The 17509-nt window shown below is 43.2% G+C and overlaps 1 protein-coding gene across 3 annotated transcripts in view; it reads right to left on the bottom strand.

The window, feature by feature from the left end:
- Positions 1-17509, bottom strand: part of camta1a (calmodulin binding transcription activator 1a) — a 253255-nt gene that overhangs the window by 91518 nt on the left and 144228 nt on the right. For all 3 annotated transcript variants that reach the window (XM_028409713.1, XM_028409712.1, XM_028409714.1), the window contains exon 5: positions 15093-15228. In XM_028409713.1, the coding sequence (XP_028265514.1) occupies positions 15093-15228 (136 nt within the window). The remainder of the gene's footprint in view (positions 1-15092; positions 15229-17509) is intronic.

Raw genomic sequence — 17509 nt, 5'->3', positions numbered from 1 at the left:
GAGGTAGCAATGGGCTCCACTTCAACAGCTCATTCATCAGCCCCAGCGCTACCACTGGGCCACCTGTTCTGACACCATGCAGGGATGGAGTCATTTGCATTCTGCTCTGACCGTCCTCTTTCCCTCTCCTCACTTTCTCCCCTCTTTCTCTTTCTCTCCTTTTCTGCCTATACAACTTTTAAAGTTCCTCAGTGGCAGCTCTGGCAGATAATTGAATACCAGGGTTTGATTTAGTTTGAAATCAATTTGGGAAGGGGCTTTTCATTCATTATGCTCCTTGGCTTTGGTACTATGTCTAAAATCCCTCAAACTTTGGCATGGGCTCGAACATCGTCAATTCAAAGTGAAATTAAGCAGCCCTGAGTTGGATTGACAGGCAAGTAAAACATGATGAGAAAGGGAGGGTTTGTTGTCTAGGGAGTATGTGGCCTCTCCTCTCCTCTCCTCTTGCTTCTCCTCTCCTTTCCTTTTCTCTCCTCTCCTCCCCTCTCCTGGGGAGTCTCTCTCCTCTGTGCTCTTTGTCACCACCAGGTGCTGCTGTGAAATAAGGAGAGAGGCGTCGACAGGAGGCAGCCATGCACATAGCTTGACATTTTAGCCAGCTCCCTGCAGACACATATGGCAAGTGAGTGGGTGGATGTGTGTGCGCACTTACGTGTAACAATTTGCTTCTATGAGCATAGGTGTGCATGAGTGTGTGCATGCAACTATAGTTTGGATATGTGACTCCATGCTTGCTCATATATTATACATATGGATTTATTTTCATGTGTACAACTTGTCCTATCTACAGTCCACACAGCACATATTGGACAGTAATACATTTTTCAGACCCTGTACTTTGGAACATTTATAACACAATAATGGACACTATATCAAAGTTCCAGCTTTAATTAAAGTGGTTAAACTATATATGAAAAAGTGTATGACCAATAAAGCCATTCTGACATATAGTGCCCTCCCAGCTCTTCACTGCAGCCTCTTGCCTTCAGCAAGTGTAATGTGGCTAAGTCGTTTTGAGATGATATAATTGACCCGGCAGGATATTCCACCTTTTCACTCTTCAAAGCTCTTTGGTTGCTTTGGCTGTATGTTTTGGCTTGTTGCTGATGAGTAATGAAATGCAAGTTAAGAGTGTAAGGGGTCATAAGCTTTTCTCTATTTCTTAACTTAACCTCAATGTCAAGGACTTCATGTTCATTCTGCTTGTAAGGCCTAATATGAAGTCCTTTTTGGATGGCATGTAAGTAAGTGTTAATTCTAAGATGTAACCAAGGCAACACACATCCATTACAACTAGTCTACAGACACGTAGAATGGTGGTAGTGTAGGGCTCATTACTTTCTTTCAAATTTAATTTTCTGAAGTAGAAACATATTTTTAACTGCCCAAATATACTTAAGAGTCTGAACCGTGTGACTTTGTGACAACATCCACCTGACAACAAAGGCTGTAGCCTTGACCATGGCAAGTTCTAAATCAATGTAATGCATTATACAGTAGATTACACTGCATTATCCCCCCACACATCTGAAAACAACTTTGTGCAATTGTGAAGAAATATTTAAGTGCTTCAGCAGAGCACATTCACTAACAACTTTGCTGTTTGTAAGAGGACTAGAAAGTTTAATAACAGTTTTCAAAATGTCTAGCAAACAACTGAAAGAGCCTTAACTAAGACAAATTCACAAATGACACTTGGCACCTCTCCCACTGATGGGGACATCAGCAGCAAATATCACTGCATGTGTGTTTTTTTTTTCTACTTTAGAAGCAATTCCTTCCTTTGGAGCCATCACTCCCATACCTTCTTGTGCGCTTGACTCAATTGTCATCTGTCCAACTTGAGGCTATGTTAGATTGTTAAAGCCCCCAGATATGGTAATCTGTGGGCGGCACTGACCTTGAGAGAGTGTGTTTGGAGGGTGTCAGACCCCCTAATTCATCAGAGACAGGCCATTAGCTAGCTATCCAGCCACACAAACACAGAATGGAACAGGAGGAAAAGTTCTCAGGAAAACAGCAGCAGCCTCCGTTCCTGAGATATCATTAGTTACTGCCTTTCAAAACTGCTGAATTGGGACACTTACCTGACTTGCCCCATTTTTTGCACCACAAGAGCCAAGATGTTGATGAATGGATGTATGAAACTGTCACTACCAGGAAACGGAGAAAATAGGGTTAAGGACATATCCTATCTTACACATTAGGGATTAATGTAGACACTTATTTTAGGACAACCAAATTAAGAATTGAGCATTATTTAGTTTCCTTTGGTAAACAAGCGGCACTCCATATCAAATGGCAGTATGTAATCACAGTCACATTAGGAGCCTGTCTTCAAAGGGCTGGTGAATGGAGGACAGGATATGCAAATTGAGCATTTTCAAACAATTTCAGAGATGGCGAAGGTTTGCTACATGGGGTCAGTGGTTGTGAACAGCGTCATACATCTAGATGCCAAGTGAGATGGAATAGTAATTACTCCCGTGCATCTCTGTGCAGACACAGCCTCTATCTTGTAAGCGGCAATGATTGACAGCCTCAATAAGAGACTCGCGCCGCGCCCCCTGCCCTCCGCCTACATGGCCCTGTGACAACTGGTCAAACCCATCGTCTGGTGCCCCCCAGGCGGGGCATGGGTGACACCCCCCTCTGATAATCCTGCCCATCACATCCATCATGCCACCATGCTCACCCCATGAGAGGGCACAACCGAGGGAATCTAATCAGGCAGTCTAATTGAGGAGCAGCGCTAGCCAATACCCGGCCTGGGAGGCTGGCTCTGCCTGGGCAGGCTCGGGGGACGTCAATAACACTCAGTGGGTGTCGATTCATCAAACCTCCTTAATGTCATTAGCCCTGAGAGGCTCGCTTAACCCCCCCCACCCCGTACCCCCCACCTTCTCCACCCCGTGATCTTATTCTCTCATGCCTCAAACTTTCTCTCGCTCTTTTTCTGTTGCCTCCTCACTGTGTGTGTTGTAGAATCTATCCATCTCCTACACATTACCGTCTCCCTCACCAACCTTTAATATGTCACTTTGCATGACAAGTTTTGCTAGAAAACGTGTTAGTATGTGTACACTCTCTCTGCCGGCTTCTCAGACTAAACTCCCTAACTTTTCAGTCCTTTCTTCTCCCTTTCCCCCCCCCAATCCATCCTCCTCCCTCTAAGCACCCGATATGTTCTTCCTCGTGTTCTCCAACAACATGTGGTGCATATTCCAGCTGTTTATTAAACAATGCCAGAGCTTCCTAGGAGCAGGTGATGCAGTCAATTACTCCACAATTACCTGGGTAATTATGCAAAGGAGAAGAGAGAAGAGCAGTAGCAGGGGGATGAGGAGGACCTTGGCAGAGGTGGATCAGCTGTGTTGGCAGTGGTTGGGGCCCAGAATGGCAAGCGATTGAGACCTTGAAGTGACAGTGCCAGAGAGAGTGCAGCTATAAAGGACGATGTGCCCCCTTACCTGCCAAAAACATACACTCACACGCACATAAACAACCACAACAGACTTTTGAACACTCAGCTTCTGCCCCGGTACACTGACATCCTGCTGCTGTGTGTGTGTGGCTTTTCTGAATGCTCAAGCCTGCTGTTTTTGTTTTGGACAGTAACTATACAGTGTTTCTGTGTTATTCACTTCGCTGTTTGCCTCAACTCCCATGACAATTAGGTGTCTTATACCTGCGAGGCAACAAAGAAAAGAGGGCAAGAGACAGGAAAAGGCACAAAAACAATGTAGAGGGTTTTATGGGGAAAAAAACATTGGAACAAGGAGCAAAGGTGGAATAAGAGCGGACAAGGAAATCTGTGGGGAGCTGCATGTAGTCCACGCTGTCTTTATGCTAATGATGATTAAATAAGCGGGTCTGTGTGCTTCGTTGTTTTCTTTTTACATAAAGAACAGCCATATGTGTTAACATATCTCCTTTCTCTCAAACACTACTCACTGCTACTAACAACCGGCGCTGCTCTGCAATCATCCATGTGGACTATTTTACACATTGACACCGAAGCTCTTGTCAAGTGGGCCTGACAAGCATGTCTTGGGGTAAATTGAACCATACAGTGGCTATTCTGAAACAAAAAAGAGTCAGATGGAAGAAGAGGGTTTGGCATATTTCCTGCCATGGGAGCTTTATGCACTCGGATTGAAGATATTTTCACTGGCAGGGTGAATACTAAATTGCTTAGTGTCAGCTCATCACTTAAGGAGGATTGTTGGTGGGTATAATACTTCCCCCGCATATTGCTTCCCCAAATAGTCTCAAGCCAGCCAACCCCTCTTAACTCTCTCCAAGCGTCCTGACATGATGCTGTGGTTGGAGTCCTGTCTGTGGACACTAAGCTTTCAGCTATGACTCCCAAAACTCATCGTTTTGGCTCAGACTTGACTCTGTGTTGAAGATTAATTTATAATTCCCCCCTTCAAGAGGGAGGTTGACCGACAAGCCAAAGTAAACATGACCACATTTTACTGAGGGCATGTGGCAGAAAATGTTTGGTTTGCTGCTCGTGTGATTCTGAGAAAAGGCACAGCCCCTTTAAAAAAGCAAATACATTTGTCCTTGGCTATGTTAGGTCCCTTTTTTGTCCACCTGTCTGTCTGGCATTGACTAAAAGGGCAGAGTTAGGCAGTCACATGACCATTCTGTGTTAGTGAAGATGGGCATGAGGGAATTACCTCACAGCTCCGTATCTTAAATCTGTGGGATTAAGCTCCATTAAACATGGAGCGCCGCCAAAGCTTTATCTCTGGATTTCACTCTGAGACAGAGCAGAGAGTACGAATAGGAGGGAGTCAGGAGGGAGAAATAGCGATGAAACGTCCTTCACCTTTATCGACCAAATTATATAGAAAAAAAAAAAGGAGGGATGAGGAAAAATTGCTTGCCTGTTCCACAGTAGAATGTAGAGCTTGGCCATCTTACATCCATGTGTGGTGCACACTTAAACATTCACTCCAACACTGGCCACTAGTTCTGCTCTTGCCTTTCTTGCACGCATACACATATTGTGTAAAAACAGGCCTTTCCCCAGGCACACTGGTCACTTTAATGAGAAATGACCACTGCTGAGCCTTTGTGCCTCTGCACTGAGACAAGAACACACACTTACTTTCCCTTCAACTGATAAAACTGAACCATTAAAACTGACTATAATATTTTGAATAGTTAAGATTGTCTCATTAAGTTAATACATTGCTGTAGTAAATTGAGCACTGGAGTCTTCTTACACTTCAGCAAAGGCTGAAGAGTTTTCGCATGACTTCATTTAAATAATCAATGAGCTATACATAGCCATTAGCACACTGTCTGTGTCTATAGCTTGAGACACAAAAAAGAAGGAGAACATGCTGGGAGTCGGGGTGGTCTAGTGATGAACACCTCCTGTGTCCTCCCTTCATCCTCTTACTCTCCCTCACTCTTCGCCCTCCTCTGGGCTTTTATTGATCTGATCTCCTCCTCTCTCAACTGGAGCCATGATTCATGTTGTTCCGACTGGCCCTCACTCACCACACACAGACACAGCTCAGTCATGCCCTCCCCTATCTATCTGTCCATCTGTCTCTGCCTGCTCTCCCTCTCTCTTCCCTCAGGCAAGTCAACCTGCTGTCCGCACAGGGCCGCCATGCTCCTGTTTGTGATTATTATGATTTTATTGTCACTATTTGTGTTATCATTATTACTGCAATGAACATATTGTTTCATTAGGCATCCTATTATCCTTCTTGAGGGATTTTATAATTAGAATGAATATTAGTTGATGCTCTTTATTTGACATTCAGCTGAATGCACAAATGCAGTCTAAAATTATATTATAAAGTTTTCATGTTGCTCATGGCTGCTTTTGTTAATATTCAAAAGAATTTCTCATCTAATAGGGATTATAAAAATGTGTTCATCTGTGTCTGCAATGTGGTATTTTTTAAATATATATTGTATTTGCTATTTATTTCAGAGTTCATCTCTTAAAGAGTTTCAATCCATTCCAATGCAAAAATTTCATTTTCTGAAGAAAAAAAAAGAGAGGGATGCAGAGACAGAGGGAAAGAGATGTGTGCAGGCCTTGCAGCAGCAGAAGCACATAAAAGCCCAGCTTCAGCCAAGGCCCCTGCTCCAATGTGTAGAAATTAATTGAGTGAAAAAAATCTGCTGTTTAAGGTTGAAGTGGGTTATGGGAGGCAGTGTAACAATTGTTTTCTGTTTGCCAGGGGCTATATATCGTTCATTCCGGCTTTCTCTCTCTCTCTCTCTCTCTCTCTCTCTCGCTTCTCTCTGCTCAACACTCGCCTCTCCCCAACCCCTCCCCCTTCCTCCCTCATCATCCATCCACCTTCTAAGCCTCTCTTGCCCCCTCCTCTCCTTTTCATCAGTCTTTTATTTTCCACAGTCTACAGTCTTTTTGATTCATTTTTATCTCTCCCATTTTCATCTATCACATAGGAGATTTTTTTGGTATCTTTAAACATAATTTTCTAGCAATAACAGGCTCCATTTATGAAATGAGGTTTTACTAAATCTGGTGATGTGTGCAAATTCCCCTCATATATGTGACACACATATAGAATCACCCCCCCCCCCCCCCCCCACCCCCAAGAGCATTTCAGTAAAACTAAACCTGCACATAAAGTAGAAGCAATAATCTGTGTGTGTGTGTGTGTGCATCATTCTACATGCCTGTATCATTATTTGGTGACAGTGACAGTAACAGGGGACCGGTGTCGTCACACAATGCAGAACAAGCTTAGCACCCCCTTGGGGTTAAACAAATGACTCATTCTCTCTTTGCATTTAAATGTGCAACAGAAATTCACAGAAGTCTGAGGATGCCTTTCATTTCAGCATCAAATAAAGCACATCAAAACAATAACAACACAAATTTCTTCATTTAAAATCAACAGAAACTGAAGACAAAAAATGGACAGAAGCTCTATTCATATTACTGTGGAAACAACATCGACATATCAACAAAGAGTGGAAAAAGAGAGTGCAACACATAGAAAGGATAAGATGAAAGAAGCAGGTCATGTTATGGCTGACAAAACTAACCACTAATCTGCATTAGTATTTCATCAGATGCCTAAAGCAAAAGGGTTAAACCTGTTTCCTGTGTTAAACTCCTCTTTAGCACCCTTTCATGTAAAATATCAGACCTTCCAATATCACTCTGAGGAAAGCACAGTTGCTCACCCTGTATAATTCTATACAAACACTTAACCATTCTCTTTGAACTTTGCAGTTCTACTTATTATAGCTCCTTTGAAGGGTGAATGTTGGAGTCTTGCTACATTTTGATTTGCAGTTATTAAATGCAACACAGCAGCAAATTACATCTAAACCTCTGTTTTGCTGGTTAATAATACATAGACCGGCATGAGTAGCCAGCAGTAAAAGACAAGCAGAAAGAAAGGTAGCCAATAAACAAGATGCTTGATGTAACAAATTCATCTCGCTGCAAACATCAACAGACAGATATGATTTTTTTTTGCAGATGAGGCAGAAAAGCTCCTGTGGGTGGTGAGGATGTACTTGTTTTAAAGAGAGGATGAAGTCACTGGAACACTCCTCCGACTAGCATTCTAAACACCAACACAGTGTATCTGAAAACAAAGTGTGGTCATCATACCATCAGAGACCTTTTTTTTAAGGGAAGATCTTCAGAAATAAATAGAGGATGTGGAGAGCGGTATTCACAGCATGTATTAAATTATTAAAGTTTTAAAAACAAAACACGTCTTTGATTCTACCTAACCCTCAGACATCCAATGACATCCTTGGTTCTGGCATGTAGACAACAAATGGCCCAGAAAAGTGTGAAGTAGCCAAAATGTGGGCAAATCTTAAAAACTGATTTTTGTTTGTAAAGGACTGACATACAGGAGGGAGTGTAAAACAGACGCTGAAAATACATGTTTTTCTTTGAACTATTACCTTTAAATTCAAGTGAATCAGCTGCATAAAGCAAAAACCTGAGGTCTAGACTGGTGTGGGCCCTGAGTACACAACACTGTATATCACTTGGCGGTGATATGAATCTCTGAAGAGTATTCTGGCCTGGATCTGTGAGATGGTGGAAGGCAGAAGCCTTGGTGAAAGTTCCTCATTAACATAAAACACAGACCCCATGCTGCCCAGAGGTCTGTGCTCTGCTCACGAGACCAAACAAAAGCAGAATTTACACATAACTAGAGCAAACCACAGAGTCATGCAAAGCCTTCTCACAGCCTGCAGTGCCCTGTTTTATTCAACTTTTCTGCCAACCTCTTGCCCCATCTTTGCATACTGGGTGTTGAGTCTGCTCTAAAACTTTCAGTGAGGTTATGCATTTGAAACTTAGCTGATCAGTATTAATAAGGATAATGAGTAACAAATAAAGCACTGTAAAACATTTCGTTTTCTGTCTCAACTCAACAGTTTTTTTTTCTCAGTGTCATATGGCTTCATCTTATTTCTTATTTTCTTATGGTTATGAATTGGTTTTTAACAGGGAAGCACTGAAGGATTGTAGCTGCTGGACGCGTCTCCCAATTTCCTTAGACCCAGGGGGGAGGCCTCAATAAAGTCCGCTCACACATAAAAATGGTAGACCAAGTCCTCAGGTTTTATAACAAATTAACACATTTCTCTGTCCGTTTTCTTGACATCCTTTCCACCTTCCCCTTCTTATTAAAGTAGAGGACCCCTGTGGTGATGCCTCAGCAAGCAGCATGACGACCCTGCAACATGTGGCAACAAGTGGTAAATTAAAGTATGGAAGCTGTCAATAACGTACTTGCTTCTTATATATCCCTACCTTCAGCAACATTTCCAAAATTAGCTCCACAAAACGGGTTGCTGGACTGAAGTGGTGATAGCCGGGTCAGCATGAAAGGCAGACTGAGGGCTTAACTGCTGCTGAGTGATTTGGCAATTGTAAGATGTAAGAGACAAAAACTAATTACTGTGGGCTTAAAGGAAAATCACGAGTAGAGTGGATGCTCCCAAGGCTAAAGGTAGGGTGTTCATGTGGTGAGGCTTTGGGTCAGTCGCTAATAACAACATAACAACCCCCATTAAGCCATTATGTTGAAGAGGATCACAGCTTTAATCTAATGTGCTGAATAAAAAGTAAAAAAGTACAGTAACTAAAAATATGTATTCATTTTAGAGCTCGCTGCAGGAAATTTTCTATTTTGCATGGCAAGATTTAAGCCAAAATGCAAGACCTCACTAATGACTTAATTAGCATTTGTTCATTATTATGTCAGGAAGAGTTTTTAATTTTCCCTTTGCAAGTTAATGTTTACTTCAGCCTGCAATTAGAAGACCAGAAACATAACCATTTCCCCCTGCCTAAGCAGACGCACATTGATCTTGGATGTGAGAGCTGAAGGTTAGCAGTTATAACCATGGAAACCATTCTTTAAAATATCACTCACAGATTGCCTTTCACTCCTCCACAATCAGGTAATTCAAAAGGGAAGAGACAGTGTGCTCTCAGGATACATGAAAAAAAAATAGTGAAAAACAAAACCAGCTCCAGGAGAAGATGGTGGAAAAAGTAATCAATTTACTGTCTTTACAAAGCAGACTGACTGTTTTCAAGCAGACAGCCTATCAGTTTGAATTGAAATGTAAAATACAAACTTTTTTGCTTTGGGCTTTGTCTGTATCTGTAATTTGATCTTAATTTCACAGCTGAGTTGGAGCAGGGGCAGGAGGGAAGGCATGCATGGTGTCACCTCCTCACAGAAACAGGGGTTTGTTTAGTGTCCTCTCACATCTGGCCTCACAATCTGGTGATATCAGACGCTGCATCTGTAAATCAGTGTTAGCACCGCTGCCGAAAACACATGCAGTCACACAAAGCAACTCTATTTCACAGATAAGCAGCGAGTTTTGCCAATGCAGCCATGAAATTGTGTACTACTACGCTTCCCCCATCGAGCTTAAACTCAAGAGTCATGTGAAAAATGTAAATGTTTGATTTGCTACATAAGAAGGGTTGGACTACTTGTAAAAAGAGGAGTTAAATGTTGAAGGTCATGTGATATTGAAAGCCAATGCAGTGTGGCATCCAGTGCGCATCCAGTAGCATCCACTCCATTACAACATTAGCAACTAATGTTTTGACATTTGTCTTCATTATTATCAATGAACAGAGGCGATTGAGCCACCAGCATGCTCCATTACCTTCCTTCATTGCACAGTTGCACAGTTGAAATCACACATTAGGGTGGATCCAACATAAAATGACAAGTTACGGGGGTAAGGACACAGCAGCTGATTATTTAGGAGGTGGAGGGCTGAGAGTGCCGGGTTAAGGGATGATGCTGTGGAACACGGGCGGGGAGGTAACTGTACCGGCACTGAAGTCTGGGGAGCATGGGGCCACAGAGCAGCACAGCACACCTTAAGAAGAGAAGCTCATTTCAATCGGTATAATTAGCCTGTGGTAATGAAATAAGTCAGAGGCACTGCCACCTTCACTTAAGAGAAAATCGATCTGTGTTTGAGGGAGTTTATTAAAGCTTAGGAATAATGGGTGATAGGATAGAAGGAGTAGAGGAGTGGAGGAGATAGAGGGTGAGCACACATTAACAGCTAATCAGCTAAGGAGAGGTGGTAGCATTGGGGTAGAAGCTTGACAAGAAGCAGAATGGTGATCAGCTGGAGTTTGTCAAAGCAGATATGTTTGAGGTCTCTGCTATTTCGTAGTGAGAAGCCAGGGGATGCTAGAGCTATGCACACTATCAGACATACATCCTGAATAAAGATGACATCACTCTGTGGGACAATGAAGCCAATCAAAACCTGGCATAGCAAGAATTCAGATTGATAGATAGTCATCCTCATTAAACTGATTGCAAGGATCTCTATGAAAATCTGGCAATAGCCAGGAGCTGGTGAACAACTTTAGCTTGGTATAAGAGCAAGGTGCGGTGAGATAATCACTGATGGACATTTCTCCTCAGATGCCCCAAAATGCATGCTGGTTGATGTGGGTGCTGCTTGCTCATTTATCCAGCCGTCTGGCCGACTCACCTGGAGTGATGGGGGAGACGTCAGGAAGGCAGGCTGCTATTTCACGGCCTGTTAAGCGCTAATGCCGCAACATGCCCTGCGCTCCAATTTTAGGGAACAGGGAGCATTACCACCCAACTCAAGGTTCTGTCCGTCTGGACTGTGGACTTAGACAGTAGTGGATGGAGGTGGAGAAAGGGCAGTAAGGAGAAAGAGAGGTGGGAGTAGAGACAGTGTCTAGTGAATGAATTAAAAGACAGGGAAATGAAAGAAACAACGAAAAAGGAAGGAAGAGAGAAAGTAAAGAGAGCAAGAGAGGAGAGTGGGAAAGAGAGAAAGAGAGTAGTGCTTTGCTTTACATGGGCTGCTGAGCCAGCACTGTGGAGCAGACAGGACAGCAGCAGCACAGGCTGACATCTAATCCTGCCATGCTACGCTGCCTCTCGCAGGCCCCAGTAGGCCCCTCACTCCTGGACTCATAGCCTCTCCCTCACCAGAACTACTGAACATCACTAGCCCGACCCACCCACAACACTTGTCCTCGCTGTGCTCTTAACCTGGCCCATGTAATAACCACAGAACCTCTATTAAGCACTGGACGGCTGGGGAATCACAGCTGCTACTCCACAGCATGAAAGATGTCAAGAATCTCCTGTAGAACAAGTAAAGGCTATGCTCAAGTTATGTCAACTTTTTGTGTTCTGCTTTGTGAAGTGATGATATGAATTATGTATCAAAACAGATCATTCTTTTCTTCTCCCGAATAAAGGAGTGTAAGCAGAAAAAGATAGCTCTTTATGCTCATTTGCTGAACAGAGAGGTGTGAGGGTCAAGCCGTTCATTCGTGCTCGCAGTAAACATGAGTGTGCATGGTGGGTCATGCATTCCAGCACATGCTCATTAAAGCAGTGATGGATCACCTCTCTGAACACATTGTTCTGTCAGTCTTGAGGGGTGAGGCGTTTAAAAAGACATGACTCAGGTCTTCCAAGGCTGCAAGACGTGGGTGTGCACATAAACACAGACATGCACATAGCAAAGTATAAGCAACATAACTCAACAAAGATGATGTCTCCTCTGTCAATTATAAGTACAATATATAATACTGCAGTGATAGTCCATTTTGCTTCCACGTAGCTTAAAGTCCAAAGTCATGTTTGTGCCTGAGTTGCTTCTCTATACCGAGTTCACCTCCGTATCTTGCACGGGCTCAGCTGCACACACAGCAATTAGCTCTGGTAAATTAGACTTGCTACAAGACATAGGTGCTCACTGACAAAATCACAGGATGGCGCATTACACCTTCTTCCAAGCTGCTGCCAATGGCACAGTCCTAATGTGTGTGTGTGTGTCTGTGAGTCTTTATCTGATATTGTTACATGCTGCACACCACACACTAATGATTCAACAACTGCACTTGATGCTCAGCTAAGCAAGACTGATGGACATAAAATGCTGTAACTGTTACTGGTGCAACACTCAATGTCCATGTCAGTGTCAAAAGCTCATTTTCAATCACTCAGGGGTTATCCATTAAACAAATAATGTACCGACTGTTATACTCTAAAGTTTAGACCACACACTTCCACTATGGTGCAATATGTATTCCATCATATAATGGAAGTTAGTCGGTGCTACAGGAAATCAACTGAACCTATAGAAGTCAGACCCTGAATCTGAGATTCCCTGAGAATGCTGGTCAAATAGGGATGGATATTTCTGTACCGTGTATGTGCATCTGAATGTCTCATTTGTAATATGCATACTTGCTCCAAATAGACAAGAGCAGGTATGGTCAGGTGACCATGAGGCAGCCACTGGATTATAGGATAAATACAATAAAGACATGAAGAAAGAGGTCAGCCTGGTCTACTGCAAAATTAAAGAGACACAGCATGATATGATTGTTCTATGTCTGATAACATTTTCCAACTTGGAACATATTTCTTAAAGTCTTTGATAAAAGGATATAATTAATATTTATATTGACCATGTCAGATATGCAATATTAAAAGGAATAGGCTTGTGAACATTCTGCCATCACTGTGTAGTATTTGCATATGAATAAAGATATTCACTCTAATCCAGCATGTCATGAAACTAAACTTCGTCTTGGCTGTTTGTTATCATTAGTCTTAGTTTAACTACCATTAAACTACTGGAATGGATGGCATGATCCCCTTTTGAGCCTTGTTTATAGCCTATAGTGTGAGTTTCCCTGCTTGCCACAGATCCAAGCCTGCCTGCTGGCTTTACTTCTCATCATCAGTACACAGTAGCTGACTCCTCCATGCACATAGAAGTGTTTCTTTTTAACAGTTTCTCTGAGTCATGCATTTGAGTACTGTGTTATTGAGTTGTGACAGTGATGTGCCAATTGAGGAAGTGACTCCAAAGAAAAACAGCTGTTTTTTCTGGAGCATTGACCAGCACAGATGCTGCAAAATGGAACACACAGTACAGTGCTTCCATGTGGGCTAATGTGGGATACAGCAGACAGCTGAAAAGGGTTGACAGCAGATGATATCAATTGCCACTTAATAGTAAATGTTTAGCTTTAGATGTGCAGCATGTTTATTTATATTTATGCAGGCTCTAGGACTAGTTTGGGGGGGGGCATGTAAAAAGTCATGTTTACCAGCTACCAGAGCTGATATGATGCTCTATCATATCTCAGTGCCCCAAGCTTCTTCCTGGTGACACAAGGTCAGCGATTATGCCATACTGGAGGCAGAAAACCCTCAAACATCCTCACCCTTGAGATGTGAATCTTGGGTGAACCTGAAGTATTCAAGTCATATCATCCTGTTTAACAAATTCTCACCTTTGCTAAATGAGAAAAATTTAAAATTATACTACTATAATACTAAACTTGAACTGTAATTTGATTTTATTAAAATAAAATATACCACAGTGTGTATGTAAGTTGCTTGAGTAAGGGCAGGCTGGTCCATTCATATTTAATTTATGTGCAAAACTAGGCCACAAAGACCAGAATAACATGCCTGTCAGTACAGGTTTATGTATTCTCTGGATATTGACAAAGTCCGTGCACACTACACACCAAACACTGTCTGAACATAGCCTGTACGCACACATTAATTTAACCAGAATAATGCAAGTTGGCTGACTAGACCTACTTCAAAGCCAGCACTGTCAGGAACTGAAAATATATGTAATAGTCCAAAGGATGAATGTGTGTAGTCCCAACAGGTTATCAGACCACTGCAGGACCAGAGATGACACTGAGCTGGCAAGGCGAGGGAAGAGGCCATTTTCTTAGAGTGACAAATATCTGGAGGAGTGCAAACAGAAAGCAGAACCCCTGTTGGGAGATGGCCTGAGCTTTGTCTTTGTCACACTGTGTGACACAGATGCACAGTGCCACTCCCTGAGGTGTGTGGTTAGGTGTACATGAGCCTGAATTGTGTGCGTTGTGTACTCAGTTCAGAATCCCACACACTCACATCACAAACTCTGTCTCAGCGGCTGCATCTCTTGCATCAATGCTAAACACGTGAAAGCAATCAGAAGCCAAACTTCAGTTCCATTAAAAGCAAAGGAAGTGTATAGATGAGTCTCATTAATGGGACTACTGATAAATCAGCGAGCCTCCAACACTGTATTGTCACCACCTCACGTCTACTGACAGCCTTGGTGAACCAAGGACAGATACATCTGCACCTTTTATGGCAGCAGCTGGTATAGGGAGTGACTTGGAGTGAGGTGAGGGAACACTAGCTCCACAGTACTGCTTTGAGCCAGCAAGATTAATGTAGGCTCTCTGGAGCAAAGGCAACATCCAGAGCTTTAATAAGGTACAAACAATCGGTTCCACTCCACTGGCTTCCCAGGGAAAACTATTGTTGTGCTGCATTGTTTCTTGGTGAGGTTCCTTGGAGACACTGGCTGACTGCAGCATGTGACTGTCTCCATTACAGCCAGGGGAGAGCTCACTGTAGACCTCTGTTTGTCTGTGTCAGGATGAAGGCTGGCTCTCACCCACACCATGCCCACACCAACCCAAAGTCCTCCCCCATTTACTCCTTCTTTATCCAAACACTCATCAGCACACTCACCTCGACTCCCTGCACTTTCAACTTCATGTGATCCTCCCGCGTGGTCTTCCCGTCTTTCCTCTTCTTCCAGCAGTAGCCATCCTTTCTGTACTTCACCTTCTTCCTATTGTACAGTATCATCGACCCATTCTGCGGCCTGCATCCATGGAGACAGGACAGACAGAGACAGAGGGAGAGCAAAAGACAGAAAGATGAGATGAGATGAGAAGAATTTTTAGGCAAAGCTACAGCACAGCTCAGGGACTCATTTTAGAGATGTACAAAGAGCTCTGACACGAGTCTGCACCAGGCAGAAAATGCACCAGTGACTTAGATGACAAGACTTCTTATGGTGTTTTTCAGCATTGGTATGCACAGTTTGACAATGAACAAAGCACCCTTCAGCATACATTTCTTCCACTGAGAAGTGTGTGTGCTGTGAGGAGTTTAAGTGACACTCTTTCTCTCAGAGTAAATTATATGAAGCCCAGTGCATGAAGGCATGCAATGTAGGGGTGGTGGGGGGGCTGGGCTTCCTTCCTTATCTCACATTCATCCAACTTAAATGAGTTGTGGTATTGGATGTCCCTGGGGAAAAGAGAAGATCCTCCCTCACACTCCATTCATAATTCATTCTCCCTCCACCAGACCACAGCCTGTAGGCTCATAATGATATAATGTAACTATTTGATGATAATCTGGCTTTCCACTTCGATTTGTAACAGAGGCATTTGCCGCTCAGTGTTAAACATTAACAGAAAGCGTAGCATAAAACATTTATGACTTTCTAAACAATTAGCGAGCAGTTAGGAAGAGTTTTGTGTGTATGCATTTTGCGTGCATTGTGGTATGTGTGTATCATGAGTATAGCATCTATACAGTGGATATGCTACACTGCACACACTATACAGTTTACCGTACACTCTTCCATCTTCTTTGACATACAGGAGATTCATTTCCTGGAAACTTACCCTTGCTGTTTAACCTAAACTTCACCTTACCCTTAAAGCCTTGACAGAGATCTACAGTGATGACAAAGGCAGCCTGTGGCGTCGCCTCATGGCGCCTGTGTCTGGGCCAAAAATCTGGACACCACATTTGGCAGTATGTTCTGCACATGTGTAACTATCTCCTCCAGCAGGTGGCAGTAGTGTGTATTTACCATTCTAAAGGCAAAAATGACAGAGCCAGGGTGCAGATGTATGCAACCAGTAAACCAAGCAGAGCTAGCTTCCCATCTCCACATCAGTTATGCTCACTAAAGACAGACATCTTAATCATCCTGTTAAATATTTGCGTGCTGGAATGTTCTGATGATACGAACATGAAAAACAGTCTGTGTCATTTGCCGTGCACTAGTTCGCTGAGCTAATCACCAATCAGTGTGCTCCCTCATACTGTCCTACTGCCATTGTTTCAACATGCTCAAAGCTGCATACAAGGGTACCTGAAAATTTGGTCTTCATGCAATGGTGTGCTGGGTTCCTTGCACTAAGTCTACCCTAAAATTCCATGATGTTTGCTTGCCCTTGGTCCACAAAAGCAAATCAAGCTTCCATGATGTGACTGTATAAATATATTTATGTCCCCACAACATAAGTAACACCAGCACATACACACACACACACACACGACACACAGCTGCTATGATTTGGAGCTCTCCCAAATGAGAACAGGTTTGACTCGGTGTTTGGTGCCTCACAGTGAATGAGTAGGAAAGCCGCCTGCCCAAGCTGCTGAGGAGGCAGTATAACCGAGGGGGGGCTTAACCATCCAGTCAGCTGGTGAGCCTTGTTAGCCTTGTGCACACTGCTCCCATGCATATATAACACACACAGACATGTAAAACTAAAAAAAAACTCAAAAAGGTAGAAGAACTCTCAAAGAATAAAGCTGTTTTCATTTGTGTATTTTGTAAAAAAGAGAAACAAGAGAAGAAAAACAGAAAATGGCAAACATAAAAACCCATCAGTTGTTTTGCATTGTTTTGTTGTTTATTAAATCTTTTTCCACAAGGTTTATTTATAACGCTGCATGCATCATTTTGCAGGGCTGCCTTTGGGGGCCAGGGCGTGTGTTTATCTTGGTATCACTCATCAATCATTTTCCTGGCTGGATCTCAGGGGCCAGTAGAGAGGGAGGGGAAGGGGGGGAGGTGGGGTCCCTGCAGTCCCCCCTCTGTGGCCCCTGACAGCACCTTCTAATGAGAGACGCCACTCACACAATGACGCGCTCACTACTTGCTGATCTCCCTTTCTCCCTTTCGTCCTCCCTTCCTCTCTCTACAGCCCTCTTTTCTTGCCGTCAGTCAACGCAAGCTGTGCACCAGGGAACATCTTTGTCTCCTCCCTCACTCCGACTCCTTCTCTGCTTTCTCTCTCCCCCTCGTTTCATCTGTCTCTGGATCCCTCACCTCCACTCTCCCACGCCTCCCTCTC

The sequence above is a fragment of the Parambassis ranga genome, chromosome 7 (assembly GCF_900634625.1).
Source record: "Parambassis ranga chromosome 7, fParRan2.1, whole genome shotgun sequence".
NCBI lineage: Eukaryota > Metazoa > Chordata > Actinopteri > Ambassidae > Parambassis > Parambassis ranga.
This window is presented reverse-complemented; position numbering and strand designations above follow the sequence as displayed.